The 19,561-nt window shown below is 56.1% G+C and overlaps 5 protein-coding genes across 5 annotated transcripts; 3 read left to right on the top strand and 2 right to left on the bottom strand.

The window, feature by feature from the left end:
* Positions 1–3,776: 3,776 nt before the first annotated feature.
* On the top strand, positions 3,777–5,693 carry CkaCkLH20_06974 (uncharacterized protein; the record flags this gene model as incomplete). The annotated part of the gene is made up of 1 exon (XM_038889691.1): positions 3,777–5,693. One exon carries the CDS (start codon positions 3,777–3,779, stop codon positions 5,691–5,693), a length of 1,917 nt encoding a protein of 638 aa, XP_038745054.1.
* Positions 5,694–6,229: 536 nt separating this feature from the next.
* On the top strand, positions 6,230–6,579 carry CkaCkLH20_06973 (uncharacterized protein; the record flags this gene model as incomplete). Its single annotated transcript, XM_038889690.1, has 2 exons — positions 6,230–6,259; positions 6,334–6,579. The coding sequence occupies 2 exons, from the start codon at positions 6,230–6,232 to the stop codon at positions 6,577–6,579; spliced, it is 276 nt and encodes a 91-aa protein (XP_038745053.1).
* A 387-nt stretch (positions 6,580–6,966) lies between these two features.
* CkaCkLH20_06972 (uncharacterized protein) lies at positions 6,967–8,001 on the bottom strand (the record flags this gene model as incomplete). Its single annotated transcript, XM_038889689.1, has 3 exons — positions 6,967–7,574; positions 7,654–7,710; positions 7,767–8,001. 3 exons carry the CDS (start codon positions 7,999–8,001, stop codon positions 6,967–6,969), a joined length of 900 nt encoding a protein of 299 aa, XP_038745052.1.
* A 489-nt stretch (positions 8,002–8,490) lies between these two features.
* Positions 8,491–14,801, top strand: CkaCkLH20_06971 (uncharacterized protein; the record flags this gene model as incomplete). Its single annotated transcript, XM_038889688.1, has 2 exons — positions 8,491–14,262; positions 14,325–14,801. The coding sequence occupies 2 exons, from the start codon at positions 8,491–8,493 to the stop codon at positions 14,799–14,801; spliced, it is 6,249 nt and encodes a 2,082-aa protein (XP_038745051.1).
* Positions 14,802–17,111: 2,310 nt separating this feature from the next.
* Positions 17,112–18,376, bottom strand: CkaCkLH20_06970 (uncharacterized protein; the record flags this gene model as incomplete). The annotated part of the gene is made up of 4 exons (XM_038889687.1): positions 17,112–17,789; positions 17,851–18,074; positions 18,128–18,263; positions 18,314–18,376. The coding sequence occupies 4 exons, from the start codon at positions 18,374–18,376 to the stop codon at positions 17,112–17,114; spliced, it is 1,101 nt and encodes a 366-aa protein (XP_038745050.1).
* Positions 18,377–19,561: the final 1,185 nt, after the last annotated feature.

Genomic DNA, 19,561 nt, shown 5'->3' with positions numbered 1-19,561 from the left:
TAAGCCGGTACTCGGATGCGTAAGTCTAGCTTCACAGAGGTTGCAGAATAACACATCAATTCTCGTCTTGATTGCCATGCGAAATATTTGGGGATTGCTGTGCCGTTCCATAGGATGGAGAATACAGAGAACTTGAGGCGTTGATTTTCACTCCGAGCTATACACTGATCGCACGGAGAACCCGGTGTGACCTAGGCACTCCAATCACCGGCCGGGGACGATTTCCACTACAATACTCTCGTCACAACTCATTCACGACCAAGGACGAATGCTATCCGCGCAGACGCCGCAAACACGGCACGAAGGCGGCCGTTGCTGGAGATTGCCCTCCGCCGCCGGCTCCGAGCCGCGGCGCCGGAACCGAACGGCGGGGCACCCTTGCCAAGACCAACCGCGGCGGGCAATGCCCGGCTTTCGGCACAGCCGTCATGTATGACCGCACCGTGCAGCGGTGACAGCGGGAGAGCGACGGCCATCGACCACTTCTGGCCCGCGTTGACAGGCAAACACAACGGCGTTGGGACGTAAGGGGCGACGGTGACAATCGACAGAGTTTTTCATGCATGGATGCAGGTCTAGCTATTACCACCGCATAGTTGCTGCTCGTCTTGTTCAGCTCATCGGCGTTCTACACCGCTGTTGAACTGCAGGGACGCCACTGAGACGTTGCACTGGGATGCCGTGGGCATTGTGTCTTCGGTGTCCAAGGCAGGGCAAAAGCCATGGGTTAGAATTCTTTTTGTTGCCTCCACGTGCAATGCGCAACGCAAATGCGACTCAGCACCGATGACTGCATTGCATTTCAGCCGGGGCGAAACAATTAATCAATTTGGCGGAGACCCGGGCCTTGGAGGCCTGCGAGTGATCAGCGAGACGAGGGATTGGGCAGGGAGGTTCAGTCACGGGTTTCCGGGACCGGTGAGAGGGCGTGGCCAGTCATGCGCCGTGGGGAGCGGCCGCGTGACACCCAAGAGCCGGACTCGGTCAGGGAACCGCCGTGGGTTACGGCGGGGTCTTGGAGGAGGGGTGATGGGGACTTTGGAGGGGGAAATGGACCTGGAGTTGAGTGGGTGTGGGTTTTCCCAGTCCGACATCACCACGACATCCCACTTCCAACCTCCTCCCGCATGCCATGCCATGCCATGCCCTGCCATGCCCCTCCTTCTCACCTTATCTCAGCGGAACGTCTAGGAAAGTATGTCGGAAAGTCAAATGTTATGCATCCCACTCGACTCCCCTGGCAACCGGGAGAACGGCCTGTTGGAAACCTTGTTTAGTCGATGACACTGCAGAGGAAAAGGTGGCGGCATGTTTGGTAGGCACTTGAGGGGTCGCTTTGGCGTTGAGCGAGCAGGTCGGCCGTCAGTGCTTGTTTTGAAGCCTCAACCTTGCCCTCGAGTATTGCGCGGCTTCGTCCCAAGGCCGAAAGTCTAGGCTTCATCCAAAACCGACCCCGCGTTATCAGCAAAGTCAAGATTTTGGTTCTTGGCGACGGCGGGTTCGCGGAAAGCGGCGTCGGCATGTGTTTGCGTGTAAATCGAAGGGAAAAGGAAGCGAAAGAGAAAGATAAAGGGGGTGTGTGTGCAGATGGCGCTCATCTCATGATGGGCGATAATGGGCAGATGTGCACACGTGTAGTTGGGAATGAGGCGTTAGCCGGGGGCCGAGATCGTTTGATAGCTCTGGGGTTGCAGCAATCGTTGCAACAGTGACTGCTGGAGACTGTGGTTTAAGTTTCCGTTGTTTCTTTTTCGCATTCTTGGGTTCTTGATGTTTTGATATTGGACTGGGGTGAGCGAGTGATGATGGGTGGGCGGATGTTATCGAAATTGTGGTTGATCAAATCAGATGTGCAGGCGTAGACGGGAGAAACGCCTATCCAGTCAACTCTAGGGTAAAGCGCAGCAAGAAGGGAGCCCTGACGAGAAGGTGCTACTGCGCAAGGTATGTAAGTCGAAAGAAGACTTGCAGGTGCATCATTAGATGGACGCATGTGAGTCTCGAGATTGAGTCGAGAAGGGACGGAAGAGGCGACGGGATTGGACGTCAGGCAATCGTTCCGTCCATGATGACATGATCCACCGGTGGTGTTCCAGCTCCAAGCTTTGCTTGATATCGGGCTCGTGAAAGTTGAGAGAATGGGGGCAAAAGAAGGAAGGATAGTCGGGGCCCGGCTGAGAAGATTGTCCACGTGCCCGTCTGGTGAAGCATTTGAGTAGCAGTTCGGTGAGATTGAGGCCGTAGGTACCCGAGAGCAACGGCATGACGCTCGAACGATGGCCTTGGATTGGAAAAGATACCCGCCTAAGGGTACCTGACGGTGGTGGTCCAGGTGGGAAGTCCGAGCCTGACAAGGCGAGGCGAGACGATCCGCGAGGCGAAGCAGACACGCAGAGAAGGAAAAAAGTACGCAAATACGGGCCCTGCGCTGGATGGAGATGACCTAGAGAGAAAAATGTGCGTGTGAGCGTACTACGTAAGGTACTGGCAATCGTACCCTGGAAATGGAAGGCGCTGTAAGGTAACATCGACACTGCCAACTGGATGGATTGTCGGCCAGGATCCGCGCCCACCGAAAGCACCGAACGGGCCCTGGAAGCCTTGGGATTGCCCTTGTGCTTGGCTTTTTGGGGCACCCACCCACCCCTCCTTCCTCTTCCTGACTTCCAGGTTCCTCTTCTCCCCTGGCAACAGGTACGTACATTTCGATGAGGGGAGGCCGTGGAGGGACGGGAGAACAGCCATTGATGAATGACCTGCCTGCTGAGGAGATACTTTGGTACCGCAGTACTCCCCTCTGTAAAGCCCTGAGAGAACAACAGCGGACCAACCGACCCAAAGTCCAGACAGCGGGGATCGGGAACACCATCTTTAAGGATGTTCTAGGCCTCCCAATGTCCGCCCCGCCAACCACGATTGCTGGACGGACTCGCCGCACTTCTCTCTCTCCCGTCCCGTTCCATAAGGTACCCAAGTTCTCTTCTATCAGGTCTCGAAAAAAAATAAACCCACATCGCACACCAAAGTCCCCCCTCATCTGCGCACATTTGCTGCGCTGCGCATTCTGTCACCTGTGGCTTTCTTTCCACCTCTTTCCAATCCAGCCCTGGCGAATCGCTTGTCTTACCCTTAGGTTGGTTTCTATTTGCTTTGCTTTGCTTCGCACGCAACCTCCCTGGAATTCAACCGGCATCAGATCGCAGAAACACACACCCTCGAGACTTCTGGCCTGATTCCAGACCACCACCCCGGCCCCCCAGACTTTGTATCTCTCTACCAGTCTCCAAGACGTTCGACTCCAACTCTTCTCTCCGCGGGGAAAGATCAGAGCAGGAGGAGAAACATTCCCCGTCCTCACACGCCAGCGCGCGCGCCCATCTGCAACCCGACGCTCTTCTTCCCTCGCCCCCAAGGGTACGCATACAGTATACACTCCTCGCCCTGTCTGTACGGTAGTGAACGGTGATCAGTACCGCGTACCTTGCCTTTTTGCGCTGCAAAAGTAAAGTGGGCGTGGCCTGGACGCAACCGTAAATCGCACATCCCGAACAAACATTGGACGCCTCCAACCTTTTTCGCCGCGACGGGCTCCCTTTTCTCAGACGCCTTGCGTCATGCCCACGCCTAGGAACCCGTTGGCCCACCTTCTCGCCCCGATTCCTAACCCTCGTCCGCCCGTCTCCCCTGCTCGCCGCTACCGCTACCGCTGCCGCTGCCGCTGCCGCTGTCGTCGCTCCCTCCGTCCAGTCCTTTTAGGTTGAGATATGGTGGTGCATATGGACGATGCGACGAGGCTCATCGGAGACCTGCATCAGAAGCTAGCCGACCTCGACCACAAGGTTGCAGCCTACCGCCAAGACATGGCAGCCGAGTTCCATAGGTACTCTCAAAATCTCCTTCAAGACCTGCCACACGACATACAAGCCGAGGTCGATCGTCTTGTTACCGCTTCCTTCCACAACTATCCCGCTCTCAGTCCCGCCCTCGCCCTCAGTCCACCACGAGACCATCCTGACTCACCGCCACCGCCGTCCATTCTCGACACCGAAATCCTCCCCGAAACAACCCCCGACCGCCGTGATCCGACCCCGAAGCCGCAGTCGCAGTTGCAGTCTCCCTCCTCCAAGCCTCCCCCATCCGTCACTTCCCATGCCGGAACTGCCACCCTAACCTCTCCCGACAGTGCTCACGACCGGGAAAGGGATAGGGAATTGCACGGCCTCTTCACGCCAACTTACCTGCCTCTGCTGGACAGCGCACACCCTCCCGCCTCAATGAACCACTCGCCAGTACTCTCGCCCTTGTCAAAGCCTGATACTGACGACAACATGGGCCGGCGCAACTCCGGACAAGCGGGCGACCGTCCTTCGGGACAGGTCTCTGTGGCCGCGACGCAGACGCCTGAGCGGCCGAACCACGAACGCCGCGCGACGGACGACACCACCTCCTCTGGCACCTCCGAGCACAGCGACTCCAAGGTGCGCCGGAGTGCTTTACGTCGGTCCTCGACCGGATCCAAGCCTCCCACCAGCCCCCGTCGAGTCCGCTTCGAATTCGAGGGAACTGAGGTGTTGCCTACGGCCTCGCCGCAGTCGTCCGAGCCGTCATTGGTACAGTCACACACCCTTGCCAATTCGAGGTCACCTCCGCCGCCAGAAGATGACTCAATATCTACTGAATCGTTGTTGGGGCCCGATGAGGACTTGGGGCCTCCGCCAAAGAAGGTCTCCTCTACCCAGGCTCTTCGTGCCCTGTCACGAGCCCCCTTGGATGCAAACACCGTCTGGACCGTCGTGAACCCCGATGCTCAAGGATCCGACGCGGAGACAGGGAACGGAAGTATGGCGACGTCTGATTCTGAGAGCTCGCTGCACGCAAACAACCCCACTCAAAGTCAGGCGAAGCGTCAGGAGGTATCGAGGAAAGCAGAGACAGAGCGTGGGCGTGAACGGACGCCTGAGCCATCAGGTTCCGCCTCGCCTGAGCCAGCCGAAGCCGCAAGGTATGACGATGACAGCGACGACAGCTCCTCGGATGACGGATTTCTTGCCATGGCAAAGCCTAGATCCTTTGCCAACAAGAAAGCCATTATGTCTCCGTTATCCCGCTCCCCGACGAGAACAGTTCCTGTGCCTCAAAGTCCTAGCTCAGGGAAACAATCATCACAAAATGAAATCAAAACGGCGACGACGACAGGATCCGGAGGGGCTGTTGAAGAGGAGGATGACGAGGATATGTTCCACTTTGAGGGACTGAGTGCTCCCCCAAAGCCTCGGGCGCGCCCCGCGCCGATACAAGAAGAGGAAGAAGAAGACGATGACGAGGATGGTTCCAGCGAGCCGGTAACTCAAACCTTGTACTCGACCTCACCGGCCATGTCCATTCGCAAGCAGGCAGAGCCACAGATCCCAGCACACCTCATCTCTGGCTCAGTTGGCTCCTTCCGGGGTCGTCCTGTCATCATGCCTGTTGTGAAGAACCCCGATGTGTATCAGCAGGCAGCGTCTCTTGGCGACATTAGTAGCTTCATCGGTGGACTAGACGGCCGCAGTGGTGTTGACGACGGCGATTTGAACAGTTATCGAGCCAGTGTTGGGCAAGCACTCTTTTCGGGGACACCTCGAAGTTTGACGGAGCGAATGATGATGGAGGAGGCACAGAGCCAGAGACGAGCGGCTCAGCGACCACAGTAATGCGGCGGATCAGACCGCGACTTTTCACCAAATTTCATGTGTATGATACGGGTATGGGCGAATGTAGAGAGTTTCGAAAGTCTGTACATAGACCGTGCTTTGGCGTTTAGAGAGGCATTCTGGCTGGGCAACTGGGCGGTGCGGCATGCTGAGTCTTTGGATGGGCGGGTACATGGCATACCAAACATCATCGTAGTTTATAAATCCCAAAGTCGAACGGACCTGAAGGTCATTGGAACGCAGAATACTGAAATTTATTGAAAAAGGAGCGTCGTTGAAAAGTGGTGTTGTCGGCATTCCGAGCCCCTCGGCCTCTGTCAGATCGGAGCTGGTGCCCCACTCCAAATCCCGGAAGAGGTGGAAAAAACCTGTGCCGAGTCTCCGGGTCTCCCGCTTGAACCCCGGCGGCCAATCCCGCTGCAGATGATTCTCAATGCGCCCAGAGAGCTCCAACACCCTTACTCCAAATCGTCCGACTATCCCAGCGTCATTGACTGCCAACATCTACCACACCACAATCGCGCACGCAGTTCAAAATGGGCGGTCTCAATCTCGAAGTTTTCAAGGTGCGTTCGCAAACTTGTCGAATCTTGTTTTGGCGGATTTTCTAAGAAACCCATGCTAATTGACATGCCTGCAGTTCGGCATGTATGTCATGTTCCCCATCGGCATCATGTACTACTTCGGAACGAACCTCGACAACCGCTTCGCCGTCCCCGAATTCTGGCCCAAGGCGGAGCACTCGCACAAGATCCCTTTCGACCGCGAGGATATCAAGGAGGAGTACATCAGACTTGCCAAGAGGCAACGGCTGGTGGACGAGATGAGGAGGGAGCGTGAGAGGGCGCAGGCTGCGCAGAACCCGCCTTCCAACGAGGATCAGTAGACGAATTTTGGGTGCAGAACCGCGGTCGCCTCAGGGTGACATCTTCGATCTGGTACAACACGAAACCGCAACCGAACGAGAGGCTGTGGCAAAGTTTGCCAGCTAAAATAAGACATGTTGAGATGTCGGGCGGGGCGGATGAGGTGGGCTGTATCATATTGGCGTTCGGATGTCAAAACAATCGGCTTGGGAAATTTTCATGCGATGGATGAGGCGTTTGGGCGGGGGACCTTGCTGTTTTCGATTCTGGGCCCGTGTATACCAAACATCACCCCTCAGCGCATCCACGGTGTTGTGTTATACGTGTGTTCTACATGTTGTACAAATATGAGCAGAGACGGGGCCCGATTTCACTCGGGCTATGCACACATTATCCCACTGGCCGGGCTATGAGTCCAGGTTGTCCTCGATCTTGGACCACGCCTCCTCTGTAATCTCTCCCTTGGCGGGGTTTCCGTACACGGCCTGCACCTCGGGGATCTCTTGTAGCGCGCTCAACAGCTCGGCCAGGTTATCCGCTTGCTCCGCACCGTCGAGCTTGACCTGGGTATCTTCGTTCGCCGACCAGATAATCTCCGACGACAGCAGCTTCAGCTCGAACCTGGGTCCCACGCCATTGGCAACGGAGGTGGTCATGTTGGGCTGCGTCCAAATGACGAGGTTGCCCTCCTCATCGGCCTCGATGTCCTCCGCGCCCGCCTCGATGGCGTCGTCCATGATGTCATCCACCGTGGCGCCCTCCTTGGCCTCGAAGACGACGCGCCCGAGGCGGGTGAAGAAGAAGGTCGCCGCGTTGGTCGTGCCCTTGTGCTTCTTGATGAGCGACTTCAGGTCCTGCAGGCTGCGCCCCTTGCTCTCAGTCTCGGCTTCGATGATGACGGCGACGCCCGGCGGGAAGATGGCTTCGAGGGTCAGCGTGTCGAGGCTTGCGCCTGACGCGGAGCGGCCCTGGCCGCGGGCGATGGCTGAGTCGATTACGTTCTTTGGCACGGCGTCTGTGAAGTGGAGTCTTGGAGTCAGCTAATGTCGCAATTGTCCGTCTTATGAGGGTATGTTGTTCACCCCGTCAGGTACCTTTCTTCGCGGCAACGATGGCAGCAGCTAGCTGGGGGTTATCTGTGGCTCCGTATACTGCATCGTAAGTCAGTGTCCGGCGCGCGATAACATGACCACGGGGATGCCCGCACGTCTCGAGTAGAGCGCAATCGTCTTGGAGTGCTGGCTGCGCATGCTGTTCTTCTGCGCATCGGCGGCGCCCTTCTTGTGCCGGATCTTGGACCATTTGTTGTGTCCGCTCTGGGCGGCCGGCGTTGTCGACATCGGACGGAGGCATTGGCGGCAGAAAGTGGGCTGAGTCCTCGGCACGGGGGCGACGACGCGGGATGCGATGCTCCGGAGGGAGCTGGCGGCGAATGGGCGCATGTCGAAGTCGGTAACCCGGCGACTTGCGCGGTGGTGGTTCGGGGACAGAGTTGGAGTCGGAGGCGGCGTTCCGGGTTTCGGGGTCGAGGGTTATCTCCTCTGGTTCATGTCATGTTTCTGCCGGGACAATTCTGCCACACGGACGGCCACGGCTTGGGGGGAGCTGTCTCTTCGGAGCTCCAAATTTTAAATGGAGACTTCCAATGACGGGACGGGAACGGCTGACTGAGCCACAGCGGGTGCGCCCAGCGCCTCAAGTGATATGTCATGGTCCCCCGGCGGGGGGAGCAACTCGCCGCGCCCCTGATTGCTTTAGACCATCCCGTACCTGACCGCATGCTTGTCTGTCCCTCAACCTGTCCCCAGTATACCACACAACACATCACAGCTTCCGACGATAGAAGAGGGACAATCCATTGAAAACCAACCACAAACCCCGTGAGCGCGCTCGACGGCGTCATCACACAGAAGTCCCCTGCCGTCCCCCCAATGTCGTCAACGGGAGCTCCCAATGGCTCCAACGGGGACGCTGCTACGCAAGCAGCTTCCTCGCCGAGGCCGTCATCAGCTGCGCCGACCGCACCGCCATCGCAGCCTCCTCCACCGGCATCCTCAGCCGTGACCGATTCCGCAGCCACGTCGACCCCCGAGCTCGACGTCCCAAAGCTCCAAGCCCTCCCCGCCGAGCAGCAGGAGCTCTTCCTGCTCACCTTCGTCTCGACCCTCTCGAAACACGTCCTGAGCCTCTCCGCCGACGACTGCACCGCCCAGCAGTTCTACCTCAAGAAAGAGATCTTCCAGATCATCAACCTGCCCTCGCCCCAGCCGAGCCGCGTCGTAAGGAACAACCTCGGCAAGTGTCTTGCCCACATCTTCGGGAACGGCGATCGCAAACTGCTCTTCGAGACCATCAACGACTTGATTGCCATTGTGTCGGGCGCCAAGTCCAAGACTGATGTCGGGCCGCGCACGAAGCACGCTGCCGTCGCGTGCCTTGGCGACGTTTTTGCATCCGCCGGCGACAGCGCCATTGGCCTGCACCCGCTGGCGTGCGCGACGCTCGTCAAGCTGTTGAAGTCGTCGTCCAGCAATGCGGGTCTACGTGCGGCCGTATTTACGTCTCTGAGCAAAATCGTCAAGATGGTGGAATCGAGCGTGGATGAAAATGTTGCGAGGGATATCTTCAAGCAGTCGCGCAACTACGCCACGAGCGACAAGGGCTCGCTGGTCGTCGTCTCAGCTTGTCGAGCTCTGAGAGCGCTGATGCGACACACGCCCTACTTCGAGAACTCGAGCGACTTTGATAAGCTTCAGAATGCCATTTTCAGGGTGTTCGACTCGTCGTCTTCGCAAGTCAGACACGCCGCTTCGGAGGCGCTGGCAGAGGCCATGGTGAGGGGGTACTCCGAGACTGGTGCAGCGGATGCCGCTGCGATGGCAAAGGCGAACAAGAGGATGAGCAAGAAGCCCCCCAAGCGTACCGGCACGCAGGCCAGCATGGTTGCGGACGAGGACGAGCTGCCCACGTCACGACCTGGAAGCCCTGCCCCTGGCGGGAAAAGAACGCAAGACCTGGCGCTCTCGCTAACTGAGATTCTGAAGATTCTCTCGACGCAGTACACCAAGATGCCGACGTCAAACAAGGCGAGAGCGGCCATTGGCGTTTGCTACGGCAAAGTGCTCAGGAAGCTCGGCGAGAAGACGGTTGAGACAAATTACCTCAAGATTATCGAGAACTTGACCATCGACTTGATCGGGCAGCCAAACATCATGAACAACCGGTATAGGCTTCTCATTTCCAGGCGCATCGTCGACACAATCCTCCAAGACATCATTGGCCGTAAGATTCTGGGCGAGTCGGGGCAAACATCGGCAGCAAAGCTCATCATCAACGACATTCTCAAGAATTACCCACAAGCCCTGGTCGAGCGCTCGGAACCGACGAAGCACATGCTGATCGCGGCTCTTGGTGCGATAGCGTCGCTCATCAACTCCCTAAGATCTGCGGCAAACAACTTCGCGGAGTCATGTAGAGATGGCCTCCTGGGCGTCTTGCAACACCCCAGCTATTCGGTGCAGGTGCATGCCTCGGCGTGCATGAAGGCCTTCGTTCTGGCCTGCCCTCAGCAGCTACTGCCGTGCTTGTCAGTGTGCATGAACAGCCTGAGCAGAGAATTGTCTCTGCTCACCAGCGGACGAAACTCCCCTCGGCGATGCGTCGGATTCGCCCATGGTCTTGCAGCAACACTCAGCGCAAGCCCCGCGCGTCCTCTGCATGGCTCAGTTGATATCAACAGCCGTGTCCTAACGATGGCAACAAGTCTACTCAAGTCAAGTGGTCAGTCTGAATTAAGAGTCTCTAGCACTCAGATTCAGGTCGCGTGGATCTTGATTGGCGGTTTGATGTCACTGGGACCGAACTTCGTCAAAATCCATCTCTCTCAGTTGCTGCTGTTGTGGAAGAATGCGCTGCCGAAGCCCCTGTCGAAAGACAACACGGCTCACCGCAGTTTACTTGAAGCTTCATTCCTGACGCATGTTCGCGAGTGCGCTCTGGGATCGATACTCTCGTTCCTCCAGTTTAACACACGGCTGCTCACGGTTGATGTTTCCAAGCGCATAGCGACGATGCTGCAGAACACATCGGCGTTTTTGAGAACATTGCCATCGAAGAAGATCACCGATGACGTGTCACAAAGACTGACACCCGCGCTCCAGCTTCACGACCTTGATATGATGGTCCAGCGCCGAGTGCTGCAATGCTACATCAAGCTGGTCAACCTTAGTCCGGCCGGCGGCAGCGAGTCTCTGCTACAGTCCAACTTGCTGACTATTGCCATCTCCCTTTTTGCGGACCCTGAAAATTACTCGGCCAACACTCTCAGCGCATCTATAGCGAATGCTGCAGCCACGTTCGAGACCGTATGGGATGTTGGCGACAACTCTGGATTCGGCATTACTGGCTTGATCTCCGGCTTTAAGATCAAGGGACTCCCTGGGCAACAAGACAATTCCATAGAGGGGACGCCACTGGAAGCAAACAGCCCAGAGGAGTCCATAGACCGCTTACTACTGTCCCCGGTTTGCGGCACGCTGGAACACGACGCATCGCTGCTCTACGTCGGAGACACAAGTTCTGACCTCACGATTCCCGACCCTCCTGCCACCGAAGTCATCAACATGGCCATACAGTTATTCGCCTTCGTATTCCCGCTCACGCCGCCCAAGGTTCAAGAGAGTGTGCTTGAACAAGTAAAGACGTTCATGTCGGCCGGCACATTGCTCAGAGACCCTGGCAGGAAGGCGGCCATCAATGTAAACGTTTCAGTCGCGATTCTCTCGACTTTGCGAGTTGCTGTAAAGGAGACGCAGTCTTCTCCTGGTAACGTCACCAACCTGGCCGTAGAGAGGCTTATCCAGGACATGCTGCGCGACTTCGTAATTGACGGAGACCAGTATGTTCGCAGTGTCGGGTATGCCGCAGTTGCGAGACTTTGCAACGCTTGCGGCAACGCCTTTACCAACCACGAAATCAAGTACCTCGTCGATACCATTGTAAGCAACCGTGAGCCTAGTGCGCGCGCGGGCTGTGCAATGGCTCTCGGGTCAATCCAGACCAAGGTAGGCGGCATGGCCGCGGGCTATCATCTGAAGACGATTCTCGGTATTCTCATGTCCCTCTGCAACGATCCTCATCCCACCGTCCACTTCTGGGCTTTGGAAGCATTGGCTTTGGCCTCCGACGCGGCTGGACTCAGCTTTGCTGGGTATGTGCCTAGTACTCTCGGAATGCTGGCTCAGTTGTATGTTTCCGACACTCACCACCCCGAGATCTCATCCGCCATCACCATGAACCTCGAAATGGATCTTTCTACCACGGCTGCAATCACCCGCTGTGTTGATTCCCTCATCAACGTGCTTGGCCCCGATCTTCAAGACTCCACAAAGTCGCGGGAACTCATCCTCAACCTGGTTGGCCAGCTCCAAGAAGAAGACGACCTCCTCGTTCAACGGGCGACCTTGAGCTGTTGTGAGCATTTGTCACTCTATGCTCCTGGTTACATGAATTTTGAGGAGTACGTGAAGGTTCTCCAAAAGTATCTCCAGTCAGAATACCCGATTTTGCGGGACGTTGCGGTCGATGGTCTTTACAACATCATGAAAAGAAATCCAAACGACGTCATCGGTGCCGCGGAGAAGGGCTTCGAGGATCAGTTATGGCTGGTTCTCGACACTGCACCGACGCACGATGGTATACGCAACATTCTCCGAAACTGGATGCGACAGACGTGTCTTACAGATACTGGCTTGTGGCTCACCAGATTCCAGAATGTACTGAAGATGACAAGGGCCAAGGTCAAGGAGGAGTCTGACTCCGGAAACAATGGCGCAAGGGGCATGCCAGACTTGCAGGACGAGGAGGTTGCCGGTTTTGCTGGGACCGCTAAGGACGACCAGGATAACAAGGCCGGATCCGAAGTCGAGCCACTGCGGTGGCAAGTTACAACTTTTGCAATCGGCTGCATCAACGACATGTTTGTCTTGATTGCCAAGGACGTCATGACGAACGGCGAGTCTGCGGCCCAGTTGGCTCTTCAGAACAAGATCGCTGATGTCGTCCGCATGGCGTTCTCGGCATCGACTTCGAGCGTGCTGGAGCTGCGAGTCTGGGGTCTCAAGATCATTGGTGCTGTTCTCAAAATGTTCGGCAAGGTACCCGATCCCGATTTCGAAGAGGCGATGCTTCTGGAGCAATACCAAGCACAGATCAGCTCAGCGCTTACTCCCGCCTTTGCCGCGGACTCGTCTCCCGAATTGGCATCCGAAGCAGTAAACGTCTGCGCCGGCTTCATCTCTACCGGTATCGTTACAGATGTCGAGAGAATGGGTCGCATTCTCAAGACCTTGGTGTCCGCTTTGGAAAACTTCTCGAAAGACCACGAAAACGCCGGCATCGGCGAGTTGAAGGGCCTCAGCTCCAACGCTCAAGTCATGGTCAAAATGTCAGTCTTCTCGGCTTGGGCAGAGCTTCAGGTGGCCAGCTCCGAGCAGAAGTACCTCCTCGACGTCCTGAAGCCGCACATTGGAACGCTCACGCCGCTGTGGCTGGAATCTCTGAGGGAGTTCGCTCGTCTGCGGTTCGAGCCGGACATCTCAATGACATTGGGCCCCCCTTCTCTGTCCGGCAGTCTCGACACCATTTATGCCGCGCTAAACCGGGAGACCCTACTCAAGTTCTACCAAGACTCGTGGCTTAAGCTCGTTGATGCCATCGCCAGCTTGATCGAGCAAGACAGCGAGTTCGTCTTTGATGCGCTGGATGGGAAGGAATCCGAAGGGCTCAACACCAACGGAAACACCAAGGGCTCCGACATCAACTATCGCGACGAGCCGGTGGCTTTCTTCTTTGTCCTGTTCGGCATTGCCTTTGAGGCTCTGGCTACTCGTCCCGGACAGAGCGACTCCTTGGCCACTCAGGAGCAGAATCTCGCGATTCTGCAGGCTCTCAAGAAAATCCTACACCCCAGCGTGTCTGGCCATGCCATCTACAGAGAGGCCATCTTCTCAGAAACCATGGACCTGTTAGACCGACTCGTGCTGACTGAAGGCCTCGATGTCCAAGGCGTCATTGTCGAGATTGCCCGAGCGCTTTGCGTTTCTCATCCTTCTGCTCGCAAGAAGGACTCTGGCGATGACGGCGACTTGTCGGACGACATTGATCAGCTCTTCGAGCTCACACGCATCATTGTTCTCGTCCTCTCCGGCTTGCTTCCCAATCTTACGGAAGCAAACCAGCCCGTGCGCCACCAGATGACCGAGGAAGCAGTACTACTGATCCGCTCATCCCTCAACGCTCTCGTCGATGCCGCCGAGGTTTTCCCTTCCATTATCAAGACGGACCTCCACGCCTGCATCATCCACATTCTCGCCACCATCCTCGCAACGCCTGGATGTCAGGAGGTGATCGTTCCGCAATCTCTTCCCACGCTGAAGCGCTTCGTGGCAAGCATGACAAAGTCCGCCAGGAAGAGCGGCGGCCCGACGCCCACAGACGTCCAGCTGCAGGGCTGCCTGCGTCGATTCCTCTCCATCTACCTCAACGCTCAGAAGCGCGAGGTGCCGACGTCCCTCACATGCGTCAAGAACTGCTTGCTCGCGAGCACGATATTGTTCACGGGCGGCACAAATCACTTGGCGGCGAATGATCCGCTTGTGGCAAGGTACCTCGACGAGGTTGTCGACTGCCTCACGGACCGCATGGTATGTTCGACTCGTTTTCCGTTCCCGTACCTGTAAAGTGACTGACATGTGAACCCACGCAGACCGCCAAAATAGCAGCAAACTGCATCAGGTCTCTGCTCCTGCAGGCCAACCCTACGCCGGCAGACCAAACCATTGCCCGTTACCTCCTGCCGCGCCTGGTCGCCTTCGTCACCAATACAGAGCCGGAGGACCCCGAAAACGCCCGCTCCCTCATCGCGCACTCGCTCAGCCAGTACGTGGGCGCCGTGCCCCGGGACCGCATCCCCGTGGCGATGGCTCTCATCCTGCCCACCTTCCTTGCGCGCGCATCGTCCGAGGGCGAGGATGCGTACAGGGACACGAGCGCCAGGCTTCTGGAGCTGGCCGCCGTGGACCAGAACGCGTTCCGGACCGTCGTGGCCAGCATGAACGACGGGCAGAAGGCTTTCCTGGAGGAGGTCATCAGGTGGGGCAGACAGCAGGGGCCGTCGGAACAGGCCTCGACCGGTTCGACTGGGCAGCCCAGCATTGCGTTGAAGATGGATTTCGGTGGCTGATTTCACGAGAGCAAGTATCTATGACATGAGTAGACAAGCGAAGGAAATGGGGGGGAAAATGGGGATAAGCAAAGAGGACGGAGACATGTATGCGTGGTGGCGCTGGGTAGCATTAGACGCGGTCCCCCCTACTGCATAGGACGCGGCGGCATGAAGCAGCAGATTCAGAAGCAAAGATTCTTTTCCTTCTTTCACATTTCCGTCTTATTCGTCGACGTGTGGCCCCATGCTTGTCGTACAATGAGGAAGTGTGAGAGGCGTTCTCGGTCGGGGGAGACGTTGGAATCAGGGATGGCGTTCACCGGTCTGGAGAACCGGCGATTTTTTGCTTTTCCCGGTCGATGGGGTTGATGATGTCCAGCCCATGCAGGTAGGTACCCGTCCGGTTCACTGCCTCCACGTACGGAGTACTTCGCACATGTAACAGGACAAGCCTCTCTTCCGGTCGGTCTCGTCTCCTGTGATCTCTGCATGATCATATTGGGAGCCTCGTAGCGACATTTTCCCAGGGTTCCCTCTGATACTTGCTTTTTTTTTATCTTTAATTTTTTCAACCCCGCTGAGGCTAGCTGGTTCGGTCCGGTGGATGGGGGACGACGTTCGGCTTGCGAAAGAAAAAAAAAGAACCAACCGGCGGGCGGGTTTTGCCCAGGGCAAAGAAAGCAATGTGTCGTTGCGTCAGTCGCTAATTAGGCGCTGCGTACTCTGTCATGTTGGTGGTAGGACCGGGGGCCGAGGGCGGGTAAGTTGAAAAGCAAACAAAGTGCGCGCGTATCTTTTGCATGAACCCCGTCCGAGCTTTTTTTGTCGTCTCTGGGGATCTTTTTGGGTTGGGGCCAGGGTAGAGGAGGAGGAGAAGACTGTTGGTGGTGTTGGTGGTGTAGGTGGTGGCGGGAAGGCAGTGAGGTGAGAAGCCGAGATCAAGAGGTAGTGAAACCGGGACGAGCAAACACTGGAAGGGGTAGCCGGAATGGTGTGATGCGGTGTGTATCCGTCTCCCAACCGGGAGCTGCCGCGGTCAAGTGAGTGGTGCGGGTGTTGGTGGTGGTGGTGGTGGAGGAGGAAGACGGCTCCCCGTCAATGTGGCATCGCCCGCGGGCCCGGAGCTTCGGAGTCGGGCTCGTTCTCCAGTCTCTTCCCTCCTCCTCCTCTCCCTTCCCCAGCCCGCAGATCCTCACTTTTCTGGGCGACGCTGGCCGCATGGCGGCTGCTGCAGGCTCCGCTCGGAAAGTGGGATGGATGCCTCTCATGCGAGGTGATCAAGTCCTTGCATGAGAAAGCTTTCAGGGTATTCCCAAAAAGCCAACAACACGACACGGCACGAACAGGCCGGGCGCTAGATCGTGCAGGCTCGGCTGGCAGTGGCAGCGTTGACGACCAACGGCCGCCAAGAGACGAGAGGTGCGGTAACACACGGCTCGCCTCTGCGGCACTCTGCTGCTGGGAACGGCGGGTAGCTGCGTCGTCTTCGTCTTCTTTGCTTAATCTGGTGCCGTGTCTGTGCTTGAGTGTGTGTATCTTCGTGAGGGATGCCAATTGAGGTTGAAGTAGACGAAGGAGGATTTGGCCGGTCTCGTTTTTTCCTTTTCCAGCCGCAAACGGTACCCTTTGGCCTTCTCGGTGATATTGTTGCGTGTCTACTGGGGGAAACTGAGGACACGTCGCAATTCGAAACTGTCCAATCCCCTTTTGCAGGCTACAGACTGGCAGCCTCTTCAAGAATAGTATGTCCGCCAGGCCTGGACGAACTGTCATTGGCAACAAGCTCGTTGGTGAGAAAACGAGGTGACGCCTTCTAAGCGACTGCCGCATCCGAGAACATTGTTTGCTTTCTCTTTGGGCCCCCTGGATGCAGATATCTGGTCTTGGTAACCAACCAACCGAGCGAACATGTCCGCCAACACATGCATACTGGCAGGGTGCAATAGTCCGATATTCACTTGGTGATTGGTATCCAGTCCGAGTGACCCTTGCTCCTGTGTTGGCAATCCGAGAAGCCGGGCATTGCCAAGAGTCAGAAAGCAAGGCCGGTACAAAGCCGGACATGTCCAGTTGAGAAAACATTATACCAAGTGACCAAGTGATTCAGCAGGGTAAAGGTGTAGAAGACGATTCATAACGATGTATTAAAGATATGCATTAGGGATAGTGGCGGTGAAGAGTAACATGATTGAAGTAAGCAAATGTGCTCAAAGGCGAAAGCTGACATGAATCCCACAGAGTGGAGGCAGATGTTCAGCTTGCCTGCCGAGACCCTTGTTGGCGCTTTTCATGAACACATTGGGCGCTTGATCATTTTGGCTGAAGTCCTCATCTACGCTTCCTTTCCTTGGATTCAGACTGAGCCCTGTGACTAGTCCCATCGGCTATGACTGGCCCTGTTGGTGGTCGGTGACGTGACTGGCGGGAAGACGAGGACTCCCCAGATGAGCAATTGTTGGAATTCGGTGCTGTTGTCCTCTCGTTTGAACGCTTCTTGGTTGAATCGTTGCCCTTGCGCTGCCGCGAGCCTGAACCCTGGCTCTGCGGCGCGCGGCTGCTTTGTTCTTCTGTGAGGCCCTCGTTTGTGAGACGCGCCTCGAGTCTGCGAGTGTTCCATGTTTTACCATTCAATAGTTCAGCGACCCGCCTGGCAATGTCGGCACTTCGGAATGTTGCAAAAGCATGCCCTTTGTTCTGGCTGCTAGACCCACGCGGGACGTCGATTCTCTGGAGCTCGGCCTTCACTGGAGTGACACGCTCTAGACACTGCTTGATGAGTGCTTTGATCTGGTCCTCTGGCGTGTTATGTCCTATGCGTCTAACGATAATTCTTCGCTGCTCAATGGGGACGGTTTGTCTTGATTCGTTGGGTGGGGTCATGAATTGCGGATATGGATGAGAATTGTCAGGGAAAAAGCCACCGCTGGGCAGGTTGTCGGGGTACCATGTTGCTTGCTGCTGAATGTTGGGATGCGTCTGACTAGTGGTAGATGGGTTTGGGATCCACTGCAATCGGCGTTAGTGATTGATAGATGTAAGTTCTTGGTTGCTATCTTTGAGCTCTTACTTGATCATAGAAGGCCTCAGAAGAAGCATACGTAGAAGATGAAGCTTGTCGAGTGGTAACAGTAGCAGACCCGAGTGGAAGCTCAGTTTGCCGATGCCTTGCTGGAACAGATGCGGGAGTTGCGTTCTCGTCATCGTGGATTTCCTTGACAACAACCGCGCTTGTCATATTACTGTCGTCAAAAATAATGCGTCTCCCGTCGAATACTCCGTCCCTTAAAAGATCTGGAATATGTAAGCAACGTGCACATCAGCCACACTAAAGCTTGGTCACCTACCACACGCACGATAGAAGTTGTACGGGCCCTTGACCCTGATCCAGCCCGAGGTAGGACCATAGAGCCGGACGTAGTCTACTTCGCAGCCGGAGCTAAGCCAATCTTTCAGTGATTTCCATGTTGTATCAAACGGGAGCTGAGGCAAGTCAGAAGTCGAGCATGAGAAGAAGAGGCAGTAAAACGCACGTTGCAGATCGGAATATAGAAGTTTCCTGTTTCGGCTCCCGGGGGGATCTGTCCAACGAGCATGTTGATGGGAACCAACACCAACACCAAAGACACGCTCTGTCCAACTCTGGAGGCCAATGAAATGGGTTGATTGAGACAATGGTTTGTGCGACGCTGAAGAACAAAGATGGAACAAGAGATCTCGAGTATGACAAGATCCAGCGATGAACCGCAGTGCTCTTGGCCGATTCGAAGGCGGCCGAGGGCATAAAGAAAGAGAACGGATCGTGTATGTGGGTAAGGAACAATGCAAATCTTTTATATTCTGTTGACTCTTAAAGCCACTGCCATAGAGGGCACCGCCTCTATGCAATAAGGCTGTCTAGGCTGTGGGATGGCCAATGACGAAGCCTTGTTCTCTGTTGCCTCAATGAAGATGACCATATTGTGGATGACTCCAGGATTCAAGATCCCTATCAAGCCTTGGCGGCTGGAAATCTTCAGGCACAGATGAGTGAGGGCTCAAATCGTCATGACAGGCTACCAGGTCGCCTGTACTATTGGCCTTGAGTTGGTCAATCGCCTCGGACTGTGTAGCGACCATGTTGTACCGTGTACCAACGGGGCCAAAGTCACCAGCGGTTGGTATTATTGGAGAAAACTGCACATCATGAAGAGTCTCGAGCTGTGGGGTTGTCCTTATGCAGTTTGCTTTTGACCATCAGTTATCATCCGCAGGGGTTGTCGGTGTAAGTAAGCACGCTATAACCTTCCTCGGATGACCCAATCTCGCGCCGTGTACTTGGTGTCAGGGTGGTATTGAGCGACAGAGACTCGAACAATCGACCGGAATTGTGGTGAGAAAAGTCCCCGTACAAGGCAGAGATAGCGTTCGATGGTGGGTTGCATTGCGGTTCGGTTCGACCGGGGTGATTCTGCCTCAGAACCAACTAGTGTCTAGACCTGGAGCGGAAGCTAAAATCCCATCAAAGATTTACCGGGCTACATTAGCATTGAGACTGGCACAAGTACCTCGGCCAGCTCAAGTTGCTGATGGAGGCTAATTTCGCTGGCTTCTCATTTGCTTTTGGCAACGCAAAGCGCTGCAGCTGAGCAAGCCTGAACTTCGCATCGTCACAACACACCTTGTGGTGCATGGTCCAAATCCATGTGTTGCCAAGCGTCCTGTCCGATATGGCTAAAAGCAATGAGAAGTCAATGCACAGCGCTGTTGACTGGGGAAGGCGAGAGCTCGTTGTACCGTCC

The sequence above is a fragment of the Colletotrichum karsti genome, assembly GCF_011947395.1.
Source record: "Colletotrichum karsti strain CkLH20 chromosome Unknown Scaffold21, whole genome shotgun sequence".
Lineage (NCBI taxonomy): Eukaryota > Fungi > Ascomycota > Sordariomycetes > Glomerellales > Glomerellaceae > Colletotrichum > Colletotrichum karsti.
This window is presented reverse-complemented; position numbering and strand designations above follow the sequence as displayed.